Genomic DNA, 25,758 nt, shown 5'->3' with positions numbered 1-25,758 from the left:
GTGGGCTTGCTTGACCTATTGCAGTTACCACACTTTGAGACTCATTGGCCATCGTGACTTTTGGAAGAGATTGAGAATATAAAATAGTAGTGAAAAGAGATTTGTTACCAGAAATATGATTTGATGCACCTGAATCAATGACCCAAGACTTAGAGGATGAAGATTGGGAGAAACAAGTCACGCTATTACCTGTTTGAACAACGGAAGCTATCTTAGAAGATGTCTGCTTACATGCTTTGTACTGAAGGAACTCAATATAATCTCCTAAAGAAACCATTCGACTATTCAAAGCATCGGTTACCATGGCGCTACGAGATATCTGCTTATATGCTTTGTACTGAAGGAATTCAATATAATCTGCTAAAGAAACCATCCGACTATTCAAAGCATCGGTTCCCATGTCGCAACAATTTGTAGTAGTATGGTTAACTTGAAATAGTGGAAATAATTAACTCCTATGAAAAAACTGAAGAAAAAGCTTGAAAAACATTGTTTACAGCAGGAAAATAGAACACTGTTTTGCGCCGGAAACACGGTTCACGCTGGAAACACTGTAGCTCGCCGGAATCCACTGTAGCTGACGGAAAAACTCAAAGTGGTCGGAATGAAACAAAACCAGTGAGGGTAGGATCGAAATTACCAAGCGATCCTGCTGTTCAACTGTAACTTTTTCAAAATCTGGCTGAAATAGTGCTCACGCGCCGGCCCGTGAGTCAGATCTTGCCGGAAATGTTTTTTTTCCAAGCGCGTGAGGGCGCGTGGACGTGTATTTTCCGGTGGGGTTGACTGGGGTTTGGTCGCCAAAGCCTGAGGAGTCTTGTGGTGGTGTTGGTTTTTGCACAACACCAACAAATAGTAATTTGCTTACGGACAGCCTTCTAAGTCGCCGGAAAATTACACGGCGAAGAGGTCTTTCTTCCCGGAAGTCGCTGGAATGATGCACATCGACGGATTTCTCACTAATGCTCTGATACCATGTGAGAAAGCACGGAAGAAAATATATTATTAATATTGGATAATAAATACAATACAAGAGGTCCCTATTTATAGCTATACACTACAAGGAGATATTATTCCTCTTCCAATGTGGGACAAGACTACACTATACATATCTGTAAACTAACAAACTCAAAAAGTCAACCCCGGGCCCACATCTCAAAATCTAAGAAATGTTACAAAATTCAAACACCCATTCAACCATGAGTCCAACCATACCAAAATTACTCAAATCCGATACCAAATCGCCACTCAAATTTCCAATTCATACTCTCCAATCCCTGGCCCAAAACTCCCAAAATTCCACCTTAAAAATACATAAACTAGGTGGGAAACTTAATGGGTATTCAACATTAATGACTAAAAATGATTAAAAGTATCTTACTTCAAGAAATCTCGTGAAACCCCTCTTAAAAATCACCTCCAACCGAGCTTCATAAGTTTAAAAATGAGAAAAAAGCCTCAAACCCTTCGAATTAAATTTGGCCCTGACGTCTCACACTTGCGCCCTATTTCTCCGCTCCTGCGGAAAAATGCTGGACGCCCGTCCTCACACACCTGCGGTCCCAAGCCTGCATCTGCGGGTGCGCTTCTGCGAGAAAACTTCCGCTTCTGCGGACCTTAACCTTGCCTCCCAAAATCCGCATTTGCAGAGACCATGCCGCATCTGGGGGCTTGCAGATGCGAAAAATTCACCGCACCTGCGACTACTGGCCATCACACGCTGGACCGCACCTGTGACCCCCTTAGCCGCTTCTGCGGCTCAGCACCTGCGACCTATCCCTCGTAGGTGCGGTTGCACCAGACTTGATCACAACAGCTCCTCTAAAATTCCAAAATCCAATCCAATTTCAATCTGAATCACTCCCAAGACATCCGGAACCTCAACCAAATATATCAATAAGTCCTAAAACACGATACGAACTTAGTCGAGGCCTCAAATTATATCAAATAACATAAAAAACACAAATCGCACCCCAATTCAAGCTTTATAAAAACTAATTAATTCCAACTTCTACTATCGATGCCGAAACCTATCAAATCAACTCCGATTGACCTCAAATTTTGCACACAAGTCATAATTGATACAACGGACCTATTCCAACTTCCTGAACCAAAATCCAAGCCCGATAACCACAAAGTCAACTCTCCAAACTTCTAATTTTTTCAACTTTTGCCATTTCAAGCCAAAATCACTTTCGGACCTCCAAATCAATATCGAGACACACTCCTAAGTCCAAAATAATCATACGGAGCTATCAGGACCGTCAAAACTCCATTCCAGAGCCATTTACACATAAGTCAACATCTGGTCAACTCTTTAAACTTAGACTTTCAACCTTGGGACTAAGTATCCCAATTCATTCCGAAACATCCCCAGAATCAAACCAACTACTCCGGTAAGTTACATAACAATAATTGAGCATAAAATAAGTAGTAAAATGGGGGAACAGAGTTACAACACTCAAAACGACCAGTATGGTCGTTACAATAGCATTAAGTGCATGGTCCGTTACAGAAAAAATGTCATTCACGGTCTACCGTTACACATTCTTTAATGCCCCTCATAATTGTCATTTAAGAGGGGCTTGATCCTAGGACCTTGTTCCCTAGGTATAACTATAAATAGTGAACTCTACCATCATTGTAAACGATACGGATTTTCTGACAAGCACACACTATATTCTATCAAAAGCTCAATTTTAGTTTACTTTCTTGCTTATTTATATTGCACTTACTGCCTTCAGAAACCTTGCGCCCGAGACTAAGATATCTGCCGTTTTATCTCAATTTCAACGCTAAGTCTTATATTTTTGTCTAATTCATCTATTGTTTTAGGATCAAATCGATTCACTTGTCTATAAACTACATATAAATTCAACTGTATTATTTTACGGGTAAATACAAATACAATTGTTACTTTTTTTTGTCAACTTCTAACTTCAATTTTTTTTTTCCTTTCTGAACATCCAAATGTTGTCTCAATGCAAAAAGAGGTGGGGGGAGGGGGTTGGAGCGTTCATGTGAGCTTCCAGAACAAGAATGCAAGCCAAGTCAACTTTGAAGTAGTTACACTTTCTAAAGTAGTACTACTACATAGAATACTTGTTCCAAAAGGTCCGCTCAGGCCCTCCAATTAGTTTAATACTCCATATGTTATGAAAAGAATCCCAAATAAAATTAGTTTGTCATAATTTGATCATCTAACTCGAGATTTTTCAAAAAAAAAAATATTTATAATTTCTAAAAGTATTATACAACAACAACAACCCAGTAAAATCCCACTAATGGGGTCTGGGGAGGGTAGTGTGTACGCAGACCTTACCCCTACCCGAAGGAGTAGAGAGGTTGTTTCCGAAAGACCCTCGGCTCAAAAAAATAAAAAGACAAAATGACAAAATAACAAAAAGGAAACAATATTAGTATCACAACAACAATCATAGGATAAATAGAAACACCATGAAATTCAGAAGAAAGATGCAAAGCAAAGGGAGACAATATTAGTAAATATTAGTATCACCACAACAATCATAAGAAAAATAGGAACACTGTGAAATCTAGAAGAAAGATGCAAAGCAAAAGCGATAGCTAGTAAATAGTACATGTACTGAAAAGCGAAATAGTAAGTCAAAACATTGCCAATAGCTATCTTAGACAAAAATCCTACATGGCTAGTCTCACAATGGTACGAAGTAAAGCACGACTCAACTATCTCCTAACCTACAACCCTAATGCTCGACCTCCACATCTTCCTATCAAGTGTCATGTCCTCGGAAATCTGGAGCCTCGCCATATCCTGCCTGATCACCTCTCCCCAATACTTTTTAGGTCGCCCTCTACCTCTTCTCGTGCCAGCCACAACCAGCTACTCACACCTCCGTACCGGAGCATCTGGGCTTCTCCTCTGAACATGTCCGAACCATCTAAGCCTCGCTTCCCTCATCTTGTCATCAATGGGAGCCACATGCACCTTCTCCCGGATATCATCATTCCTAATCTTATCTATCCTAGTGTGCCCGCATATCCACCGCAATATCTTCATTTCTGCTACTTTCATATTCTGGATATGTGAGTTCTTAACGGGCCAACACTCAGCCCCATACATCATGGCCGGTCTAACTACCACTTTATAAAACTTACCTTTGAGTATCGGCGGCACTCTCTTGTCACACAGGACTCCAGATGCTAACCTCCACTTCATCCATCCTACCCCAATTTCTAAAAGTATTATGCATCACAAATTTTGTACTGAAGTTTTTATGAACTATTTGAAAGAATATCATTAAAGAATAATTTATTTAAAATAATAATACTATAACATACTCTAACAATAAGGGCAAATGGACTTCTAATGCAATATAAGGAGAAATGAAAAAAATCCCTTCATTGGATAAGGTTTTAGAGTGAAATGGATAAGATTACTTAAAATCTTTAATCAACAACGATATCTCATATAGTAGAGTATGGAGAACTTAGTGTATATATAAATGTTACCCCTATCTTATGAAGATAGAGAGGTTGTTTCCAATAGATACCTGGCTCAAGAAAAGCATAAACACAACAGTAATAGGAAAGAAAAATAATAGTGTAAAAGCCATAAAAATAAAGCAGTAACAACAACAAGATATTATGATGACTGAAATGAAAGAACCAACGGATAATAATAGGAACCTAAGAGTAAGAAAATACGCAAATATGTGCTAATACTACTAGCATGGAAAAGAAGAACGCTCGACTACTTACTAACCTCCTACCATAATTTCGACATCCACACCATCCTATCAAGGGGCATGTCCATGCTAAGTTAAAGATGTGCCATGTTCAACCTAATTACCTATCACCAACACTTGTTAGGTCTACCTCTACATCTCCTAAAACTCACTATAGACCACTATTCACACCTCCCCATCGGGGCATGTGGGCCTCTCCTCTCACATGTCCAAATTATCTCGGTCTCGATTCCCGCTTTTTATCTACCACGGAAGCTACTCCCCCGTGGCAAATATATACATTCATGATCTTATCTCTCCGAGTATACCCAACATCTATCTCAATATTCTCATTTTCGTCACTTTTATCTTCTGGACACGTGAATTCTTGACTAGCGAACACGTCGCCCATACATCATAATCAATTTTACAACAACTTTATAGAACTTGTCTTTAAGTTTTGGCGGCACATTCTTACACCAAATGTGAGCCTCCGTTCATCCATTTTAATATGATTTGTGTCATCATTGTTAATCTTTCAATTGCCTTGTATTATCGACTTAAGATACTTTATTTTTAATTAAATAAAAAGTGTTTCTGCTTTATAAATCTTACACGATGAAAATTGGTAATAGGGAATTCTAAAGTAAAATCAAATATATAAAATGAAAAATCAAAAAAAGAAGAAGAAGAAATAAAATGTTGTGCCGGGAAACCCGAATACCATATGGGGAAGTGGGTTTTTTTGTGTGGGTGGGTGGGTGGGTGTTACGTGGTATTGAAAAAGGAGAAAGTACATATATTCCGCTAGTTTCAAGGTACGCGCGGGAGTAAAGGTGGACAAAAGGCGTCGGTTTGTAGGTGAAAAAAAAACTTCCTCTTTTCTCCTGTGAGTGGACGGTTGATTTTTATTCTCTCTTCTCTCTCTCGCAAAAAGGACTCTGTTTTTGTGTGGAGAGGAGAGCAACTCTCCTTTCCCTTTGTTTGTATCTCACCTTTTGTTTGTCTCTGAATTTTCTTTTTCCCTCTCTCTCTCTCTCTTGCCTGTTTGGTTTGTTGCATTTGATCAAGGGAGAGTGGTGGGAGCTCGGAATCAATGGAAATTCCGGCGAAATTCGTTATCTTCACGCGCTGCTAATGGATGAATCGTCATCGCCATGGATATTTCTATGTCCGAAGGACCTCCCTCTTTGTCACCGTCTCTCCGCCAAGGTCCTCCTTTCTTATTCCTCCTTCTTGCTCTACGCGCTCATTCTCCTCTGTCTCTGACACGCACGTACGATAATTCTGTTAATTTTGGGATGATCAATGTAATTGTTGAAGTTAATGTGCACTGTTGTGATATAAATTAAAAGCTGTCTTTTATTCTACGTATTAATCAGTAATTTGAGTTTGAAGTAGATGTAAACCGAGACAAAAGGTCTTCATAAGCTATAACTTGGATATTCTGTTTTTGCATTGATGTCTGTTTTTTTTTTTAAATTAGAAAAGAGCTGTTTCTTTCCCCTATGTAAAGTTGATACACGAATAAATTTGTTTTAATTCTAAGATCACATGCACACATACATAATATAAAACCTAAGGGTGTTGATGAAGCTTGAATGAAGATCTTGGGAGACTAGGGTTGAAATCCTAGTTATATGTTTTTTTTTTACGTCTTGCCTTCGTCTTAATGGATAAAGTAACCACGAAGTGGTAGCTGTACTGGTGGAGGATTCTAAGTTTTGGTGGAATAGTCCTGGTGGGCCGCAAGTTAGCCGGATTACCACAATTATCAAATTTATATAATATATAGCGCACACATCTTATATGTATGCAAACAACCAATTACAACTATGCCGTACATATATGAGCGACGGATTCAGGATTTAAACTTGATGGATTCAACCTTTAAGATTCTTAGCATTGACCTATTGTGCACTTTAAATTTTGGGTTCCGATCTAATATTTGTTACAATTTTAGTGAGTTTTTAATATAAATTTATGCTCCATGTCGAAAATATTAAGTTCGGATGAATCCGGTGCCGAAATGCTGCATCTGCCTCTACATATATATGCTACATGTGTATGTATAGTATGCGTGTTTGTGTGTTTATTATATATACTTGTATGTGCAAGTATGTGTGCGTGAGAGAGACATTCCACAATTATTTTTCATCCCTCCTTTTGTTTACCTACTTTTGTAGTATTAATACTTGCCTCTTTTGACCCAGAACCAAGTATGAGTGACCAAGTAGAACAATTGGTCAGTAAGACCGTATGAGGAAAGTAAATTTCATAGGGAACTGCCAATCTGCTTTATGTTTATGCATTGATTAGTTTCAGATATGGCTAAAAGAAAGTTGGTACATAATTAATAGAACTCTTATCCTTTTCATCAAAAGAAAGAAAGAAAAAAAGTAGTACATGTCGAAGTGTGACGTAAGTAGGGATGTGAGGTTGATCAACTATGATGCTTTTCTCATGCATTGAAAAACTTATTTACTTGTAGTGAACCTAAACTACGTATTATAGTGCTTGTCAACTTGCCTTTATATTGACTTTCAAGGACTAACATGTCAGCTGGACTTGCAAGACTTATGTTTTGTCGTTATATGTATATATTCTAAACTCTTTCTTTCTTTTGGAGAAAAGTGTATATCTTGTCAATGTGTTCAAGAGACATACTGGCATTTGATAATTTCTATATTGGAGGAACTCAAGTTATTTTGTTTGTAATACTGGTCAGAGGTGTAGTATAGTTACTGATTTAACACGATGCAGATCTTACAGAATAATAAATGTATGGTAGTGAGATTGGTATTAAAGGATAATTGAGTTAGATTAGTGCAACATTTAATACCATTATATTATTCCATACTGTTGGTATTTCAGACTCTTTATGGCAAATGAATTTGAGATCAATGGAATCAATGGAGTCTGGACCTTATCCTGTCCGTGAAGGTGAACCAGATTGTTCTTATTACATCAGAACTGGTCTCTGCAGATTTGGATCAACTTGCCGATTCAACCATCCACCTAATAGGAAACTGGTAAGGAATGCATATCTGTTAATAGAGAGAAAAAAAGAAAACGAGAAAATTTAAAATGACAAGAAATGTATTGGCTTGGGTAAATTCACTTTTTAATAGTCTTTGAAATGTTGGTGACATGCCTCATTTTGTTGTTAGCCTCTCACTAAGAGAACACCAGTTAGTGTAGTCAGTCTATCATTTTGTTGTGTTCATGATTTGGTGGGATTATGATTATTTGGTCATTCAAAGAGGATTGTTATGATGTGATTAGGGATGTCAGTTGTTTGGAAGAGACTAAGAGGTATTATAGATGGGATATGATGACTTGTATCTTATGTTTGTTGTATTGAATTAGCAGCAGGTTGTAGGTAAGATAACAACAACAACAACAACTACGCTTCAGTCTCAAACAAGTTAGGGTTGGCTATATGAATTCTTAATTCTCCATCTCCTTGCTAAATTTTAAACAAAATTGTCATTTTACAATCGAACCGGTTCCCTTGTTCCTCTCTCTTTTGCCCCAATCCCTCATATGATTTCATCTCACAAAGTTCAAGCATGAATCTGTAACCCGCCAAAGAAATTTAAGACCCACTCTTTATACAACAATTTAAAAAGGATGCAACCAATTCATTATATTTTTACAGAAATTTAATATCTGCAGCGTCTTCTTCAACAATCAAACACAGATATTAATCGGCAGAAACAAGAATTCAGGGTAAACTTTCCACAAGATGCTATGAGTTCTCCTGAGGAAAGAGGTCATGGAAGATTTAATGGCGGCAACCTCAAATTTTCAAAATTTTGAAATGATAAGTGAAAATGCTGGTCGACATTGGAAGAAAATAAAAGGATTTTGAAAAAGAAACTTGGAGTATTTGAGAAGAAGCATGGCTGAATTAGCTCCCTGTTTCCCGCCATGGATTATAGAGTGAACATTTCAGGTAAAATCAAGAGAAGTGGGAAGAAATTTGGGGATTTGGTGAGAAAGACGAAAATGCCCATGTCTTTAATGTGTTGGAAAAGTTAGTTAGAGTATTAACATGGCATTTTGGGTAAAGAAAAAATGGGTACCTTGCGAACTTGCTACCTTCATGTATTCTATATGGATCTTTTTCTTTCATTTTGTCCAATCTTTAGCTAAGTTTGAATTGATTCCAAAGATTTGTAGGCCTTTTGAGACAACTTCTTTCCATGCGATTTTAGGTCTATCCCATTCCCTTCCAACACCTTCACTCACCATATTTCCACACATGCGGACCGGTGCATCTGTAGGTTGACCCAAGACATTTGTAGGTGAGATAAGCATTTTTTATATTGCAAATTGTTAATACATTAAGCAACAAAAACATAAGTTGAAAGTCTAAACAAGACAAAGATTGAAGCGAGGAGGGCAGGGTGAACCGAGGGGACACTATCTCCTGTAAAGGCAATTAGCTATCCTTCAGCACCAACATAATATATACGGTAAGAAACTGGGTCCTTTGTCCCCTTTCTAACAGGAGAAATTTAGCCTCTTATTTGTAACTCAAATGACCTAGAGTATAGGAAACTAACATTTGTATTGCTGTGGATGATAATTGTAATCTTTAGGAGATATAGTGGCCCCTTTCATGGAAATATATGATTGCTAGTTGAACACTGGATGCCCCTAAGAGGTGGCAAATATTCATTGCATCAATCTTGTATTGGATGGAAACATTAATGCCAAATTAACTTATACATAGATTAAGTCATCTGGATTAGTTTCACTTATTTGATGAACATGCAAGTTAAACTTAAAAGGATTTTGACGAATAATCTGTCTATAGGAAATAATTACTTAAGTCATTGATTTTGTGTATTTCATTTGTGATTGTATATGGTTTGGATTTCCCCTCTTCTCCAGTTTATAACTTAAGTTCACTGTACAATTTAATGACTTGGGTAGATGGTATTACCCTTTCTGAAGAAGAAAAAGAAGAGAGCTTTTGATGAACTTGATTAATTAACAAGTTCACGCAGGCTTCTTATACAAGAAGTTTTAACCTACTTACAGTATGTTAGGTAATTATTCCATATGCCTAATAAGTTAAGTAAACATTTTATAGCTAAATTCTCCCTTTGTGTCCTATTTTATGTGACAAACTTTCCTTTTCAATCTGTTCAATAAGAATGACACCTTTCTCATTTGAAGTCATAGTGGGGATAGGAAGTTTCACTTGGTAAATTGGGAGACTGTCACAACATCAAAGAGATGGGTTGGGCTTGTGATTAGAGACTTAAAGGTTTTCAATAAGGCTTCGGAAAGTGGTTGGGGAGGCTTTGGGTAGAGAAGAATGCTTTTTGAAGAGAGGTGATCATAGAGAAATATGGGATTTTGGAGGGGGGAGGGTGGAGGACATAAGATATCACACCCCTTTACGGGTATGGACTATCGAGGAATATTTTGAAAGAGTGGGAAGAGTTTAATGGGAATGTACCTTTTAGGGCGGGTGATGAGAGTACAGTAAGTTTTTGGGGACGCATGTGGTGCAGGAACAACACTTTTGAGTGCTATCTTTCTAAACATGTTCACAAATTCATGCCAAAAGGAGATGCCAGTCCAACAAATACAAAGGTTACAAGGTGGAGAAGTTCACGGGGACTTGAGGTTTAGGTGGAACTTGCAAGATTGAGAGGTTGTAGAATTTCTAAATTTGGTCGAGTTGCTCCAGTATCAAAGAATTACTCAGGTTGGACATGATACATGGAGGTGAGGGATGGTACATAATGGGGCGTTTACTGCTTAAGTCCTATTATGAGAAACTTTTGGTTAGGGAGGAGTCAGTTTTTCTATATCTCTCCGTTTGGATTCCTAGGGTACGAGAAAGGTGTGCTGCTTCACTTGGCTAGCTGCGAGAGGGTGATATTGACAGCCGAGAACTTGAGAAAGAGGAAGATTAATGTCTCAGTCAGTGCTTCATGTGCAAAAGCTTGGGTGATGACATGAATCACCTCCTATTACATTGTTCGATAGCGTTCCATTTGAAGGGGGAAATATTCAGATGGTTTGGATTTGAATGGGTGATGCCAGGTTGTGTTAAAGAAGATTTGTTCTGTTGGAACTGTAGAAGACGAAAGAGAAGACACAGGGCTTGGCACGTTGCTCCACTAGTACTTATGTAGACCATATGGAAAGAGATAAATATGTGAGCTTTTGATGGGGTAGAGAAGGACTTTGTACACCTGAGGAATAATCTCTTTCCTCTAATTTCTTGTTGGTGCACCCATGAGGTTCCTATTTGTAAAGAAGATTGGGTGTTGTTGAAAGAAAATCACATATTTTTATAACATTTTCTACTTTTTGGTGTACTTGTACTAGGGTGCTTGTTCACCTTTCATTAATTAAATTTTATTACCTTATCAAAAAAATCTTAGCATCCCCATTTTATGCTTAGTGACATGACTTGTTGGGATCCTCTTAATTTAAAAGTTCATTCTTTTTTAAGAAGAGGGAACATGAAAAGACATGTGGAGATCTCAATCACTTTGGTACTTTGTATATATTTGGCTTACATGTCAAATGTCTTTATTAATTTCTTATACTTCGTGTACAGTCAAACACCTTCACATAAAGTTTTAACGGAGGGAGTACATAATATCCTAACATATTTTTATAGAATATTTCATAATATATTTCTTGCTCAAAATTTAATGAATCTAGATATGTGTGATAACTGTGTATTCTTAATATTCAACACACCCTCTCAAACTTAAAGTGGGAAACTACTAGAGTCTGCCTATTTTCGGAACATATACGCTGTTGAAATCTCTTAAAGTAGTGGTGCTGGAATTCTTTCCTCCTAGAAGTCTCTAGTAACTGCACAGGAAGGAAGGAATAAAGTCTGAGCCATGGGAAGAAGGTATGGTGTTGCAAATCTCTAGGACACGATCAACATAGCTTAAAGTTGGCTGAACAATGACAAGAGATTCAAGATTTAGAGGAAGATTCTGAGCACCATATAGAGGAGGGATGAAGTCATCATAGAGAGGATGGGGCTAGTTGTAAAGAGATAAGTGGCACCGGGATGGTCACTGGAGAGAGAAGGATGTCAGTTGCCGGAGAGAGGAGCGGTGCTGGTCGGAAGAAGAAGAGGAAAGAAGAATAATATTGCTTGGGCAATCATCGTAAGGGCGCCCACTCGTAGGTGGAAGTTACTTGAGAATTTACTTAAGATTGTTGAGGCTATGTTACGATGTGAAAGAAAGAAATGAAAACTTCTAATTTTCAATTAACATATATAAGAGAGCTTCTCACGTAAGAGTTTTAACCTACTTATTATATGGTAGGTAATCATTTCGTGTGCCTAATATTAATAAGGTAGGTAAATATTCTCTAATAAAATACATAATATCTTAACATATTCTATGGAATATTTTATAATATTCTCTTTACTCGAGTTCAATGATTTTGTACTTGTGTGAATCTAGATACATACTCTCTTAGTACTCTTGTTAGTTAAACGTCATATGAGGAAATCGCTTGGCGGCCCCTTGTCACCTTTCAGCCTCTCTTAATCTTTGTACACTTCCCACCTCCTTTGGCTCTTTCTCTATCTTTTCCTTTCTCTTTGGTTGACTCTGTCCACTACTCAGAGTTCCATTATTGAGATGAAGGGAAGACCCATGAAAAGATTTGGGGCCAGGGGTCAGCATAAAGTCACTGTGAACTGGTCAGCCTATTTTTTTTAAATTCAAAGAACTCATTGAAGAATCTCCCAAGATTGCAGCTCTAGAAAACTACATAGGAGAAGTTCTGCTATGAGTCTCTCCTTCTCCAATGGTTCATGACATGGTGATGCTGTTTGTAAGCCTATATGTTTTTTACAGAAAGGCATGTAAAGGGACATGTTATAGAGGATTCTTTTTCTTTCCCTTGTTGGTCTGTATGGAAAGCTTTTGAAGGTCAAAATTTCCCATTTAAATTTCAGTTGTTAAGTTGTTTCTGTATTTTCAAAACTCGAGTTATCTGAATAATGGATTGAGGAGCGAAGATCCTAGTATAATTCTTTTGGTTAATGGAGAACTCTTATTATATTAGAAAAGAAGAGAGAGCAGCTGGAGGGACAGATGTTACAAGTTAGGCTAGTGCAAAATCTACACCATATGATTTGTACCTTGGACTTGCTAATCATGACATATTTTCTGTTATAAAGAAAGTTTCTCTGTATGTGATGCGGTATGTGATATCAAGTCGGAATCATATTTTTCTTTCCAATATTAAATGTACAAATGCGAGCATCATCTCACTACAATAATTTTAACTTGTGTCTTTAAACTTTGACTTTACACGGATCCTTAATATTAATGATTATGGAATTGTAATATTAATGATTATGGAATTGTATATATCCTTTTGTTCACATTGTGTACTTATGGATGTGGAGAAGTATTTGATGTAGGCCCTTGCCGCAGCAAGTATGAACGGAGAATATCCAGAAAGAATAGGACAACTAGAATGCCAGGTACGGTTGCCAGGTCCATAGGTCTTACATCTGCTTGTTGTAGAGGAAAGTGCAAAAAGTAATTAACAGAAGTGTAACAATATTGACCCTTATGGCTCATCATTAAAAAAATTGATCCTTATGAATGGAAGTACTTCAATAAACATATCTATATTATGGATGAGAATACTTAAATAAACATGTATGATTTGATGCTAATTGCTGTCCCCATTTAACATTTAGGGTGCCTGTTCCATTATGGTTTGATCTACTGCCTTATTTGGTTCTTCCCGTTGTTCTTGTGGAGGTTGATAATTGAATCTTGATTCTAGTCAGAATATTTGGCAAATTTGTGGTTTAAATAATATCTCTGGAAAATCCTTATAAAAAAAGGTTAATATCTCTGGAAAGTACCTAACATCTTTGAAAGCGCTTATTTCTTTTGTAATACACTGGTTGAGGCATGTGATACGAGATTTGATTATATTGTCCTTTAATTTGTAAAATACATAGAGGATTGAGCAATTTCAATATATATTATGTCAAGGGGTAACAAGTATATATACAATTACATAGAGCCCTAACTATAGAAAGAATCAAAAAGGAAATCCTATAGATTTGTTGTGAATCCCTATAATTCTGCTATGTACATTACATAAGAGTATGTCTACATTTATTAAGTAACAGAATATGTCAACGTTCATTATGCAACACTCACCCTTAAGCTGGAGCATAGATATCGATTATGCCCAGCTTGTTACGAAGATAATCAACTCGAATTCGATTCAACGCTTTTGTGAACAAATCGGCTGGTTGCTCTCCTGTCTTCACGTAGCCAGTCAAGTTCTCCTGAATCTTTTCACGAATAAAATGGCAGTCAACCTCAATATGCTTAGTTCTTTTATGATATACCGGATTTGACGCAATATGGAGGGCACCTTGATTGTCACACCAGAGTTTTGCTGGTATTGGATGCTCCAACCCAATTTTAGTCAAAAGATGATGTATCCACATAATTTCACACGTAGACTGTGACATAGCTCTGTACTCAGATTCTGCACTGGATCGAGATACAACACTTTGCTTCTTACTCCTCCACGATACCAGGTTTCCTCCAACAAAGATACAATACCCTGTAGTTGATCTTCTATCAATTTTGAATCCAGCTCAGTCAGCATCTGCAAAACACTCGATATCAGTATGGCCGTGATTGCTATATAATATGCCTAGTCCAGGAGCTCCTTTCAAGTAACATAAAATCTGTTTCAAAGCTACCCAATGTTTGACCGTTGGTGCAGACATGAACCGGCTAACAACACTTGCCACAAAAGCAATAACTGGACGAGTCACAGTGAGGTAGTTTAATTTTCTGACTAACCTCATGTATCTCTCTGGATCATTAAAAGGCTAGCCATCATCTTTCATAAGATGTACACCAGGAACCATTGAAGTGTTGCAGGGTTTAGCTGCCAACTTTCCAGTCTGCAAGCAAGTCAAGAATATACTTTCTCTAAGACAAAAGAATTCCCTTCTACTTCACTGAACTTGCCAAACCAAGCTCGAGGACTGTGCTTCAAGCCACACAAGGACTTTTTCAAATGACAGATTTTCCCATACTCCCCCCGAGCAGCAAAATCGGGTGGTTACTCCATATACACTTCTTCCTGAAGGTTACCATGAAGGAACGCATTCTTTATATCTAACTGATGTAAAGGCCAATTTTCAGAAGCAACCAGAGAAATAAATAAGCAGTCAGAAGTGAGTTTGGCAACCGGGGAGAAGGTGTCAGAATAATCCACCCCATAAGTTTGAGCATACCCTTTAGCCACAAGTCTAGCCTTAAGTCTTGCCACAGAACCATCTGGATTAACTTTAACTGTGAAGACCCACTTACATCCCACATGTTTCTTTCCTTTGGGTAAATCCACCAAATCCCATGCCTGGTTCTCCTCTGAGGCATGTATTTCCTCAAGCATTGCATCAGACCACCCAGGATGATTCTAAGCCTTCTTCATTGTTTTGGGTACCGAGATGGAGTCTAGAGAAGCAATCATAAATCTAGACGCAGAGGATAAGCGGTCATAGAAAACAAAATTAGCAATGGAATATGTGGATTTGCAAGTACGTATACCTTTGCGAAGAGCAATAAGGTCAAGGTCTTCTGGAGGACTATGCGGATGAGGATCTGATGACGAAGGTACTGTTGCAGGACATGTCTCATTTGTCTCTCGCCTCCGCGAGTAAACTTGAACAATTGGCGGTCTTGCTAACACAGTTGGAGCAGGTGTTAAAGGTACACTAGTTGATTGGTGTTCAGTAGAAGAACTATGAGCGGGAGGAACATCGTCCGGTTGTTCTATTAAAGCACGGGTAACCTGATATAGTAGCCACTCGTCTTCCTCCCCCTGATTAGTAGAAATCGGAGGTGCATAGAAAAATGGTGTAGTTTCTGAAGATAGTTGACACCAAATATTTGCCAAGTTCAGTAGAATAACATCGAAACCCCTTCTGAAGGCGAGAATAGCCCAAGAACTTCAATGCCTTGGGATCCAACTTGGTAACAGATGGTCGAACATCTCGAACATAACATGTGCATCCAAATACTTTAGGTTCCACCAGAAATAATGATTTATTTGGGAAAAGAATACTATAAGGTACATTACCACCATGCACGGTAGATGGCATGTGTTTAATCAGAAAACAAGCCGTAGAGACCTCATCAACCCAGAATTGTTTAGGAACCTTCATTTGGAACAAAAGTGCCCGAGCTGTCTCAAGTAGATGCCTATTCTTCCTCTCAGCAACTCCATTTTGAGAGGGTGTACATGAAGACTGATGTAATATACCATGTTGTCTCATGTAGGACTGAAATAGCTCTGATATGTATTCTTAGCATTATCACTTTTTAGAATACGCACCGAAGCATTGAATTGAGTTTTGACTTCAGCACAGAAGGCAGAAAAATGATTAAATACTTCAGAACGACTCTTCATAAAATAAATCCAAGTCATTCGAGAAAAATCTACAAAAGTGACAAAATACTTGTGCCCAATTTTGGAAACAATAGGACATGATCCCCAAACATCAGAATGAACTAGCTCAAAAGCTGATTCAATTCGCTTATTTACCCTTGGACCTAATGAGATGCGATGGTGTTTTGCAAATCGACATGACTCACAATCTAATGAAGAAATATTCTGAAACTGAGGACAAAGCTTCTTCAACAGAGGTAGAGAGGGATGTCCCAATCGATAATGTGCTTCAAAAGGAGACACGACACTGGAACATGCAACAGACCGTGGCTCCCATTCATCAAGAATGTAGAGATCACCAGATAGATATCCTTTACCAATAACCTGTTTCGTTGCAAAATCCAGAAACAAACAATGATCTGGAAAGAACGCGACACAACAATTAAGGTCTCTGGTGATTTTACTAACAGAAATCAAATTAAAGGCCAAGTTTGATAGACTTAATACAGATGACAAGGTAATAGAGGAAGTTGTTTAACAGTTCCAGATCCAACACTATTACAAGTTGATCCATCAGCTACAGTAACTGGAGAGGGTGCTTTGTGTGACCGAAAGCTAGAAAAAATATTTGGATTACCTGTCATGTGATTTGTTGTACCTGAATCAATCATTTATTTATTTGAAGAGGTGATAAGACATGTTTTATCTGATCTAGCAAAAACAGTAACTGAAGGAGATTCCTTAATTGAATTTTGATATTGAAGAAATTTTAGAAACTCATCCGAAACCAAAATTGTTGGGCTAAGAGCTGTAGTATTATTTCCTTCCTGCTTACTATTTATGGTCATCTTTCCAAAAAATCCCTAAAGTATCAATATAAATGTCAGAAAAGCCAATAAAGCTCAAAAGCTCTCCACCAGAATAACATTATCCAACGAAACAACAAACGAAAGACACCCAATGAAACAAAGAAACAGAACTCCAATAGAGCCAATCCAATGGGCAATAACCAATCAAAAGTCCGGCCAATAGTGGTAAGAACCAGTAACCAAGAATCACTAACCAACAGATTAATCTTAAAGCTAAAAAAAAAGGGCCAAAGTTTCACACAAAGTTGGTTCACTACTAAGGATCGAGCAATCACAGAAGGAAATAAAATTTGAACACAACAGAGAAAAGGTGACGAAACCTCGACACTATGAACCGAACCTGGGATGGTCAGAGATTTTCCTGACCGGGGTTTGCTGTACAAACAAACACCATAAGCCGGACGAAAATGTCAAGTCGATGCCGGAGAACCAAGCTGCACTTGATTCCGATAACCCACACGCCTCCACACGCTACTTCTATAAACTGCGTCGGAAATGCTTTGTCGGCGCGTGAGATCCACTCGTGCCTACTCCGACCACCAGATTCTGGGGTTATGTAGATTTGGGGTAGGCGGTCCTTGCTAGGTTGGTGGTGATGGTTAAACTTCTAGTTCCAAACCCTTCAAAAATATTCTGACCCTAACTAACAGTTCTTGTAAATTCTCTATCTAACTCCGGTAAAGCTAGAGAACTCGCTCTGATACCATGTAAAATACATAGAGGATTGAGCAATTTCAATGTATATTATGTCGAGAGGTAACAAGTATATATACAAGTACATAGAGCCCTAACTATAGAAATAATCAAAAAGGAAATCCTATAGATTTGTTGTGAATCCCTATAATTCTGCTATGTACATTACATAAGAGTATGTCTACATTCATTAAGTAACAGAATATGTCTACGTTCATTATGCAACAATTTTCAAGAATTTTGAGTTCTTTCATTAGATCTGAGCTGTTATTTTTATGTCTTTGGCTCAAGTATTGTAAAATACTCACACCTGCTGGTTTCTTTATTGAAAATATGGCCGTACTATGTGGTGCTTGTTTAGACTTTGAAGGTTTTCACCTTCTTGGATATGTTGATAAACCCACTGTTAGAAGATTCATAATGAAGATCTGACTGTTTTATTTGACCTTTTTTCACCTTCTAAATTGTTTTTTTTACTTCTTATCTGCTTCACTATCTTTAAATATGAACATCTTAGTATCTGTAGTTTTATCGAGGTGAACGAATTATTAAATTAATTGTATCAACTTGTCTTAAATTGGGTGTCTATTTTATAGCTGTTGATGTTCCTATTTTGTGTGGTAATTGGTTTCTTATGACTTTCCATTCTTTCCATTAATCTCCTCTAACCTATTTCACTCACAATTTGAATTATTGAACTATTTTCCAGTACTACTTGAAGACTGGAACTTGCAAGTTTGGAGCGACATGCAAGTTTCACCATCCTAGAGACAAGGCTGGAATTGCTGGAAGAGTTACCCTAAATGTCTTGGGCTATCCACTTCGCCCGGTTTGACCTCATTGCCTCTCTGTTTGTCAAAATTTGTTTTTGTTACTACGCAAAAAGGTCTTTTATTGATATCAAGACGGTGTCAACTTTACAAAAGATACAAAAGGATAGAAATTAAGCCCTCCAAAAGAGCAATTTATACAAAACATTGTATTCTTTTTACACCAAAATACATATAAAGGATAACTTCTAATTTTCCATAGTGAATTTCAATTCCTTCAAAAGCTCTTATCTTCTTTCTCTCAAAATCATCCAAAATATGCAATAAGGAGCTGTATTCCATATCTCATTCTTTTTGAAATCCATCTTTCTTGCCCTCATCTCACCATCACTTCCACCACTATTATAGGAGGTACCCGTCATACTAAATGGGGAATATACCAAGGACCAAAACTCTCTTGATAGCCGGAAATGTAGTAACAGATGGAGCACATCCTCCCCGTGATTGTGACACATACCTGTTCTACTTATCAAATTAACTGAAATAGTTACCCAATGTAGGCAAAAAGTTCTAAGTTGATGGTGAATTTTAGTTCCTCTTGTTCCTTTTCTTTATAATGTTATTTTGGTTAGATGTTGCTTTATTTGCAAAGATGAACACTTAAATACAGCCAAAATTTTGGGGGGGGGGGGTAGCTTACGGTGACCCTTCATACTTGTGAGCCTTTTTAATGGACATGGACAAAAGAATAGGTAAGCTTAATTCAGAGGAGACATCTAACAAATGGACTTTTTGTCCTTACATTCTAGATGTGCAATTGTTTCTCTGGATGTTCTAAGTGTGTTATGGTCATAATAAGGCTCGAGGCAGCTGACAGTTTGCCTTTCTTTGCTCATGTCGCACTATGAATCTTATTCAGATAATATTATAATATATTATTTTTCTTACCTGCAGAATGAGAATGAATGTACATATTACATGAGAACTGCACAATGCAAGTTTGGAAGTACTTGTAAATTTCATCATCCCGAACCTTCTAACATGATGGTCTCTTCACGTGGTTCTCCTGTTTATCCTCCCGGTCCTTCTCCTACAACTCCTGGTCAGATGTCCTATCCCTTGTCCAGAGCTTCTTTTATTTCTGGTGCACGCTGGCAAGGTTCTTCAAGTTATGCTCCACTGCCAGTGCTTCAGGGAGTGGTATCTTTTCCAGGATTTACATACAATGTAAGCTTTGCCATGATTCCTAGCATTTGGTTGTTATGTCTAATTGGAATTTTGGAATATCCTGCTTCAATCTTGAAGAGTTTTTAGTCTGGATGCGTTTTTGGTATGGGTTCGATGTTCGCTTTGTTGCCTTGTCTTTTCGCTGTTGTGTAGTTGTATAATTTTGTACTTAAAGTCTTTTAGATGTACTGTAATTCCAAATCCATTATCCTACCACTTTCGTCTCCTAAACCTTCTTATTTTTCCCAAAAAGTTCTGTTCTCAACTTCAATCTGCTCCAAAATCATCCAACCTCAACAGAGAATTGTGATGCCGTCTTTGTTAGGTGGTAGAGCAATACTTGTATTTATATATAAATAATTGTAATTCCTGGGATTAGATCTGCTTTGTTGGTCTTGAGGATGCTGTTTGTCTAATCTTACTAGTGGCTGAGTTCATTCTTCCTTGAGTGAATAACTTCTGGGGTCATTTAGCTAGTCTTTGTGTCCTTTTTATTCCATTTGAGTGAACAAATTCTGTTCTTGTATACAGATTTTGTGAAGTAGTTTGAAGAAGATTCTGCCTACCTTTATAAATTTATTAGAAATAGTAAAAGGTTCCTTCTTACAGTATTATGGTTTTAAATATATCTTGTGGATTGACTTATCAAATACTCTCAAATAATATTTATATTTATATTTATATTCGTATTCGTATTTATATTTATATATCTTTTCTAGATTATGTTTTACACTAATCGGAATGATAATGGGAATGTGGTTGGCATAAACAATGGGAATATGTCGCTCTTTAGCAATATCCCTTTTTTAATAGGAGATGTAACCTGGATTGGAAAGGAGAGCCCTCTGAGCTCAAAACAAGTAGGAGTCTTCACAAATTCAACTAATGTCTTTGTCTTCTTATTGTTACATATTCAAGCAAAGGTGTTGCAATCACATATCCTCACAGTTGTCTCACATGTTCTTGTATTGAACAAGCTTGTGAGTGCTGTATCCAATATGTGGCCTGATACTTGCATTGATTCTGAATTTGCTTAGAGATGGTTTTTTCTAGGGTCAGCTCGGCGCAGTTTCATCCGCTGAGGACCAGCAACAGACAGCAGGAAACAACCAGGTTTATGGGAGTTCACGTTCAAGTGATAAAGCAACCATGGGATCAGAAGGAATGAATTCCTCATATCGTGCCAGTTCTTTACCTGTGGGGTATTATGCATTGGAGGGAGAAAATGTTTTCCCTGAACGACTGGGCCAGCCTGAATGCCAGTTTTACATGAAGACCGGAGACTGTAAGTTTGGTGCTGTTTGTAGATTCCATCATCCAAGGGAAAGGCTCCTTCCTCCTCCTGATTGTCTGTTGAGTCCTATTGGTCTCCCTCTGCGCCCTGTGAGTTAAAACATTTGCCATCTGTTTTAATATCTGCGTCAGTTTAAATATTAGTTTTCTATCTAAATTTCCATGCTTGTTGTGTGTCAACTTTTTAGTTTCTAATATGATGCCCTTTCACGCAATTGCTTATTGACGCTGATGTGGCTTATGTTCTGAAATAGATTTAGACTATTCCCGTTGATGGACTTAGTAGTTGGATGCTTTTCATTCTGATAAAGATGTTGGTTTAAAATTTTAAATTGGTCTAGAGATTTTGATTCTATATCATGCATGAAAGCTGGATTGATCAAATTATACGATTAAGTGGTGTCTGTTTCTTTCTTATATTTGGCGTACTTTTCAACGAACTATGGAAAGGTGGTCTCCGCAATTCTCTTTTCTCTACTTCTTTTATTCGTGTGTGAATTCATTCATAAAAGAAAAGAGTATCATTAGCATAAAGGATACATGATATATTCAACAAAATGTACTTGTTTCCAGATCCAACTGAAAAGCTACTAATCCATTGAAGGCCTAGGCAGTATTGATCATCTAGTTTAAGCCTTCCATTACCAATTATAACAGAAATGGAGACAAAGGATCACCCCGTCTTAAGATTTTTTGGAGCTGGGAAGATTTCGTCAGTGCTACGATTTATCAAGATTTATAATTGGACTCAAAAGATGCAAGAACTAATCCAGTTCATCCATCTCTTTCCAAAAACCATGTTGTCAATCAAATTTATTAAGAAACTCTGATTTACATAGTCATAAACCTTTCCTGAAGTCCAATATACATAGAATCCCTGAGCAGCCATTTCCGATCTGTCTATCCATTGAAAATGCTTTCTGAGTATTAGAGATCAACTTAGCAGTCACCGACTTCAACCTCGCTTAAAAATATCTTCTATGCTCCTACTGGATTGATGGGCATGTAATACCTTAGTTCTTCACTGTCATTCTTCTTTAGGGCTATATATGAGGCATTAAAGGATCCACTCTGGTGGAAGGAACTAGACATTCAAGATCTCTGTTTTAACAACCTCCCAACCTTTTTGGAAGAAAGCTAACGTGAATCCTTCTAGGGCAGGAGCCTTGTCCCCGTCAGAATCCTTGACAATAATCGGCATAGTTTTTGATAATCTCTGGTTCCTTGACAATTGAAGCATTCAATCTCATCTGTCTTTTCTTGAACTCTTTGTTTGCCTTTTTCTGTTATATCAGAATACCTGGATTTACATATTAGCTTATCGGTATTCTGTGTGAGCTTTTGTACCTGCATCTGTGCTGTGGCCACTTTGATCATTATTGAAAAATAACAAAGAAAAGTAAAGAAGTAGAAGTAGGATAACGATTAAGTTGAAATGGGAAGGCAAAGTAGAATTGTTCCTGCCATTTCGTTCTCTGAACTTTTTCGATAATCATGGGCATTGATTGTGCTGAATATTTTTTCTTTTGTTTTGTTTTATTACTGTTTTCTAGGGAGAACCAATGTGTATTTTCTATTCCCGATATGGGATCTGCAAATTTGGACCGAGTTGCAAGTTTGACCACCCAATGCGGGTTTTCACTTATAATATCTCAGCTTCATCTTCTACTGATGATCCTTCTGTTCGGCGTCTGTTGGGTTCATCGTCAGGAACTGGTGCGTTGACTTTGACTTCAGAAGGGATTGTTGAAGCAGCCTCCACAACACCCAGGCGATTATCATTATCAGAAACAAGAAAGATGCCACCTGGTGATAATAACTTTGACAGAGAGGGATGATTTTGTCCTGAACTACCAGCCAGCATCCTCATTTCTATAATTACTACCTTTTTGAAAATCAATAACAGTTGCCTGTAGATTTATTTTCATTGTTGGATATGTACAGCATCCTTCAAAGTCATTTTGTTCTTCTGAATATGCATTTCAGTTGACAAGGTTGACTTGTCACTTTGTAATATGTTAAGTCTGCAAACAATTGGTGAATTAACTGTTTATTTATCATCTCCCAAGAACCCTCTGCCTTGTTTATCAGAAACAATTTAACCTCCAAATCTCCTGTATGAAGCAATGTTTTCTTTGAAGGTTTGCATCTATCTCTCTGGTAGACGTGCTGATAGTCGGTAAATGGAGGCCATGATCTTGATGCTTGCTCATTTGCCTCGTAGTTGCTTTGCACATATGTTGGTTATTCATTCTCTAGTGTTTTAAAGCAATTCTATATGTCTTTGTAATTAATTACTATCCATTTGCAGATTTCTGATAATTTATTTGCTGTCTCTCTCTCTCTGCAGATGTACTAGTATTGCAGGTTTGTCGCAAGGCAAATTCTGGTGACTGCAGAACATAATTCTGTGAAATTAAGGGCTCTTGTGTTCTCCTCAGGTTCAGTGTTATCTGGTGCATAACATTAAATGCATGGAGCTGGGATTATTAGAATATTCCTACTTAAACAAAGACATGGTATGTAGGGAGGTAAGACTGTATGCATCAGAGACACAATATCTCTTTTCCCGATATGCGGAAGCTTGTTTCACAGTCCGCTATGACTTGATAGTAGTGAAGTAAGCAACGAGTAAAGACATTTATTCAGCAGCCATTCACATTAGGAAAACTGTTCAGGATGGTAAAGGTAACTTTCTTAAATTTGAAATTCTGTCTTTCTATCTTCTCATTGCTTGTTGTGTATCTCATTTTTCTTCGTTGATCTTATGCATATTTATGTCTCAAAAACAGAGTGGAAGTATTCTAGAAAGATCATACAAGTTCAGTTTCTATAACTATGAAGATGGATTTCCCTTTCTTAGGTATCTCCTAATGAAATAATGGCATGTTTGTACAAACCTGAATACCAGTTTATACTGCGTTTCATATATGCATATAATTTCATATGATAGGGTGCAAGATTACTACAATTGTCAGCCAAGAGGCTCTGCAAAATTACTCCAAAGAACTGTTCGAGGTACTTCATTAAAAAAGAACTGCTTTAGGTATTTGTGCTGGAATGACAACTTATGCAACTAATTATCACGAAGCTATTGTTCTTTTTAACTGCAGTAATATAGCCAACATTTGTGCAATTAATTAGTTGGAAGCTACAGATTTCTGATGACCCATTAAATGTCTAAGAGGTTTACCTTACGAAATGAATTATGGTCATGATGATAGGTAGTAGTTTCGTGTTTTCTACCAGTTAAGAAGTATTAACTTGGAGTAAAGCCCTGTAATTTGATCGAATCAAAGGATGATTTCCCCTGAAGATGAAAACTGTAATGAGTCTCGAACTCTCAGGTACAAGTATTGGGATAACTTATTATAGAAGTCATTACCGACTTCAACTAAACAAGAAAGGGACTATATTGGTTTACTGGTGAAAGATAAATGAAAGTTAAAACTACTTCCCTTCTCTGATCCTTGAATCTGTTGATAAAATGAAAAAGTACTGTGAGTTACACCTGATGAAGCATATGCTATTTCGTGATAAGAGCCCCTAAAACGTGCCACCAGAGCTGAAGCACCTAAAGTATATAAAGATAGAAGTTGTCTGTTACTGTCCTACCCCAATTACGTGACCTTGTTTGATTAGAGCGTATTATCTCTTTAATACAGGTTCTGTTAGTGCTGCTTGTGTTGCAAACCAAAGAGCTCAAGCAGCTGATGTTGGTGATCAAAGTGCGCAATCCACTGACACTCTTATTGCTAAGAGCAACATAAGCCTCAGGTCAGATGTGAAGTACAGCAACTTCAGCAATTGTGCTAAGAGTCCTTATGTTCAAATGACTTTTAGCTGAACTTGGGATAGGTATTTATGTTACCTATCAAACAAAAGAATAAACAACGAAAAGAAAAGAAAAGATAGGAAAAGAAATTTGTGTTTTCTTTTTTTTAGAAAAGAAAAGAGAAGAGAAGACAATGTATTTTTGTGCTCATTTGTCAAGCTCGATAGGCTAGATTGAGTATATATATATGGAACAGTTGGTGTTGGCCATGTAATGAGGAAGTTATACATTTACTTGTTCCAGGGTACGAACCTTAGTATTGATTCTCTCTTAATTCGTCTGTGAAGTTAGATTATGGATGTAATTGCATAAGAATTTCAATGTAATGCAGATACTATAATACGGTGCTTAATATTGACTGGACTATTATAATTTGTTATTGGATGTTAGTAAATCGTATTAAAATTCTAGATATGCAATATATCATTCAAAAATATGTTTGCTCTTGAATTGAATAGATGCTTGTATCAATTATCCTTTTTAGTATTGGTTTTATTATCATATGCAATTAAAAATTATCAGTATAACATAATTAGGGATCTAAATTAAAAAGATTGATTGTGTTAATAATGACTGTCAATTTTTATGAGGAAAATTAAAATGACATACACAAACGTATGAGAAGAATAAATAAATAAATAAATATTACATTCCACCTTTAAATGTGAAAATTTTATTTGAACATTTCCTTATTAGTTTAGACCAATACTATTAACATTATTTAGATGGAGAGATTAATTACTAAGAAAATGATTAGCTAGTCAAGTTGTAAAGGTTTTTTTTATCCATTGCATGATCTAATACACATTACTGATACATGTATGAAAAATATTTATTCCTAGTGCAGTCAACTAATAAATATATGTTATGTGTCTTATTCGTGTGTTTATCATTTAATTAATTAAATGTATTCT

The 25,758-nt window shown here is 37.1% G+C and overlaps 1 protein-coding gene across 14 annotated transcripts; it reads left to right on the top strand.

The window, feature by feature from the left end:
• The first annotated feature begins 5,507 nt into the window (after positions 1 to 5,507).
• Positions 5,508 to 25,086, top strand: LOC107763928 (zinc finger CCCH domain-containing protein ZFN-like). 14 transcript variants are annotated; one of them, XM_075252509.1, is made up of 13 exons: positions 5,509 to 5,595; positions 5,778 to 5,918; positions 7,581 to 7,738; positions 13,144 to 13,206; positions 18,429 to 18,548; positions 19,444 to 19,716; positions 20,770 to 21,099; positions 22,563 to 23,248; positions 23,360 to 23,450; positions 23,537 to 23,697; positions 23,802 to 23,872; positions 23,963 to 24,027; positions 24,675 to 24,919. In XM_075252509.1, exons 2-8 carry the CDS (start codon positions 5,864 to 5,866, stop codon positions 22,845 to 22,847), a joined length of 1,284 nt encoding a protein of 427 aa, XP_075108610.1. In that variant the 5' UTR covers positions 5,509 to 5,595; positions 5,778 to 5,863; the 3' UTR covers positions 22,848 to 23,248; positions 23,360 to 23,450; positions 23,537 to 23,697; positions 23,802 to 23,872; positions 23,963 to 24,027; positions 24,675 to 24,919. The 14 variants fall into 14 exon arrangements, with proteins under 14 accessions (XP_075108612.1, XP_075108610.1, XP_075108605.1 ...); XM_075252506.1 differs by lacking the exon at positions 5,509 to 5,595 and having other exon boundaries at positions 5,643 to 5,918; XM_075252504.1 differs by having other exon boundaries at positions 22,563 to 23,697.
• The last annotated feature ends 672 nt before the right edge of the window (positions 25,087 to 25,758 follow it).

The sequence above is a fragment of the Nicotiana tabacum genome, chromosome 4 (genome assembly GCF_000715075.1).
Source record: "Nicotiana tabacum cultivar K326 chromosome 4, ASM71507v2, whole genome shotgun sequence".
Classification (NCBI taxonomy): domain Eukaryota; kingdom Viridiplantae; phylum Streptophyta; class Magnoliopsida; order Solanales; family Solanaceae; genus Nicotiana; species Nicotiana tabacum.
Note: the sequence above shows the minus strand (reverse complement) of the source record. Positions and strands in the feature narration are given on the sequence as shown.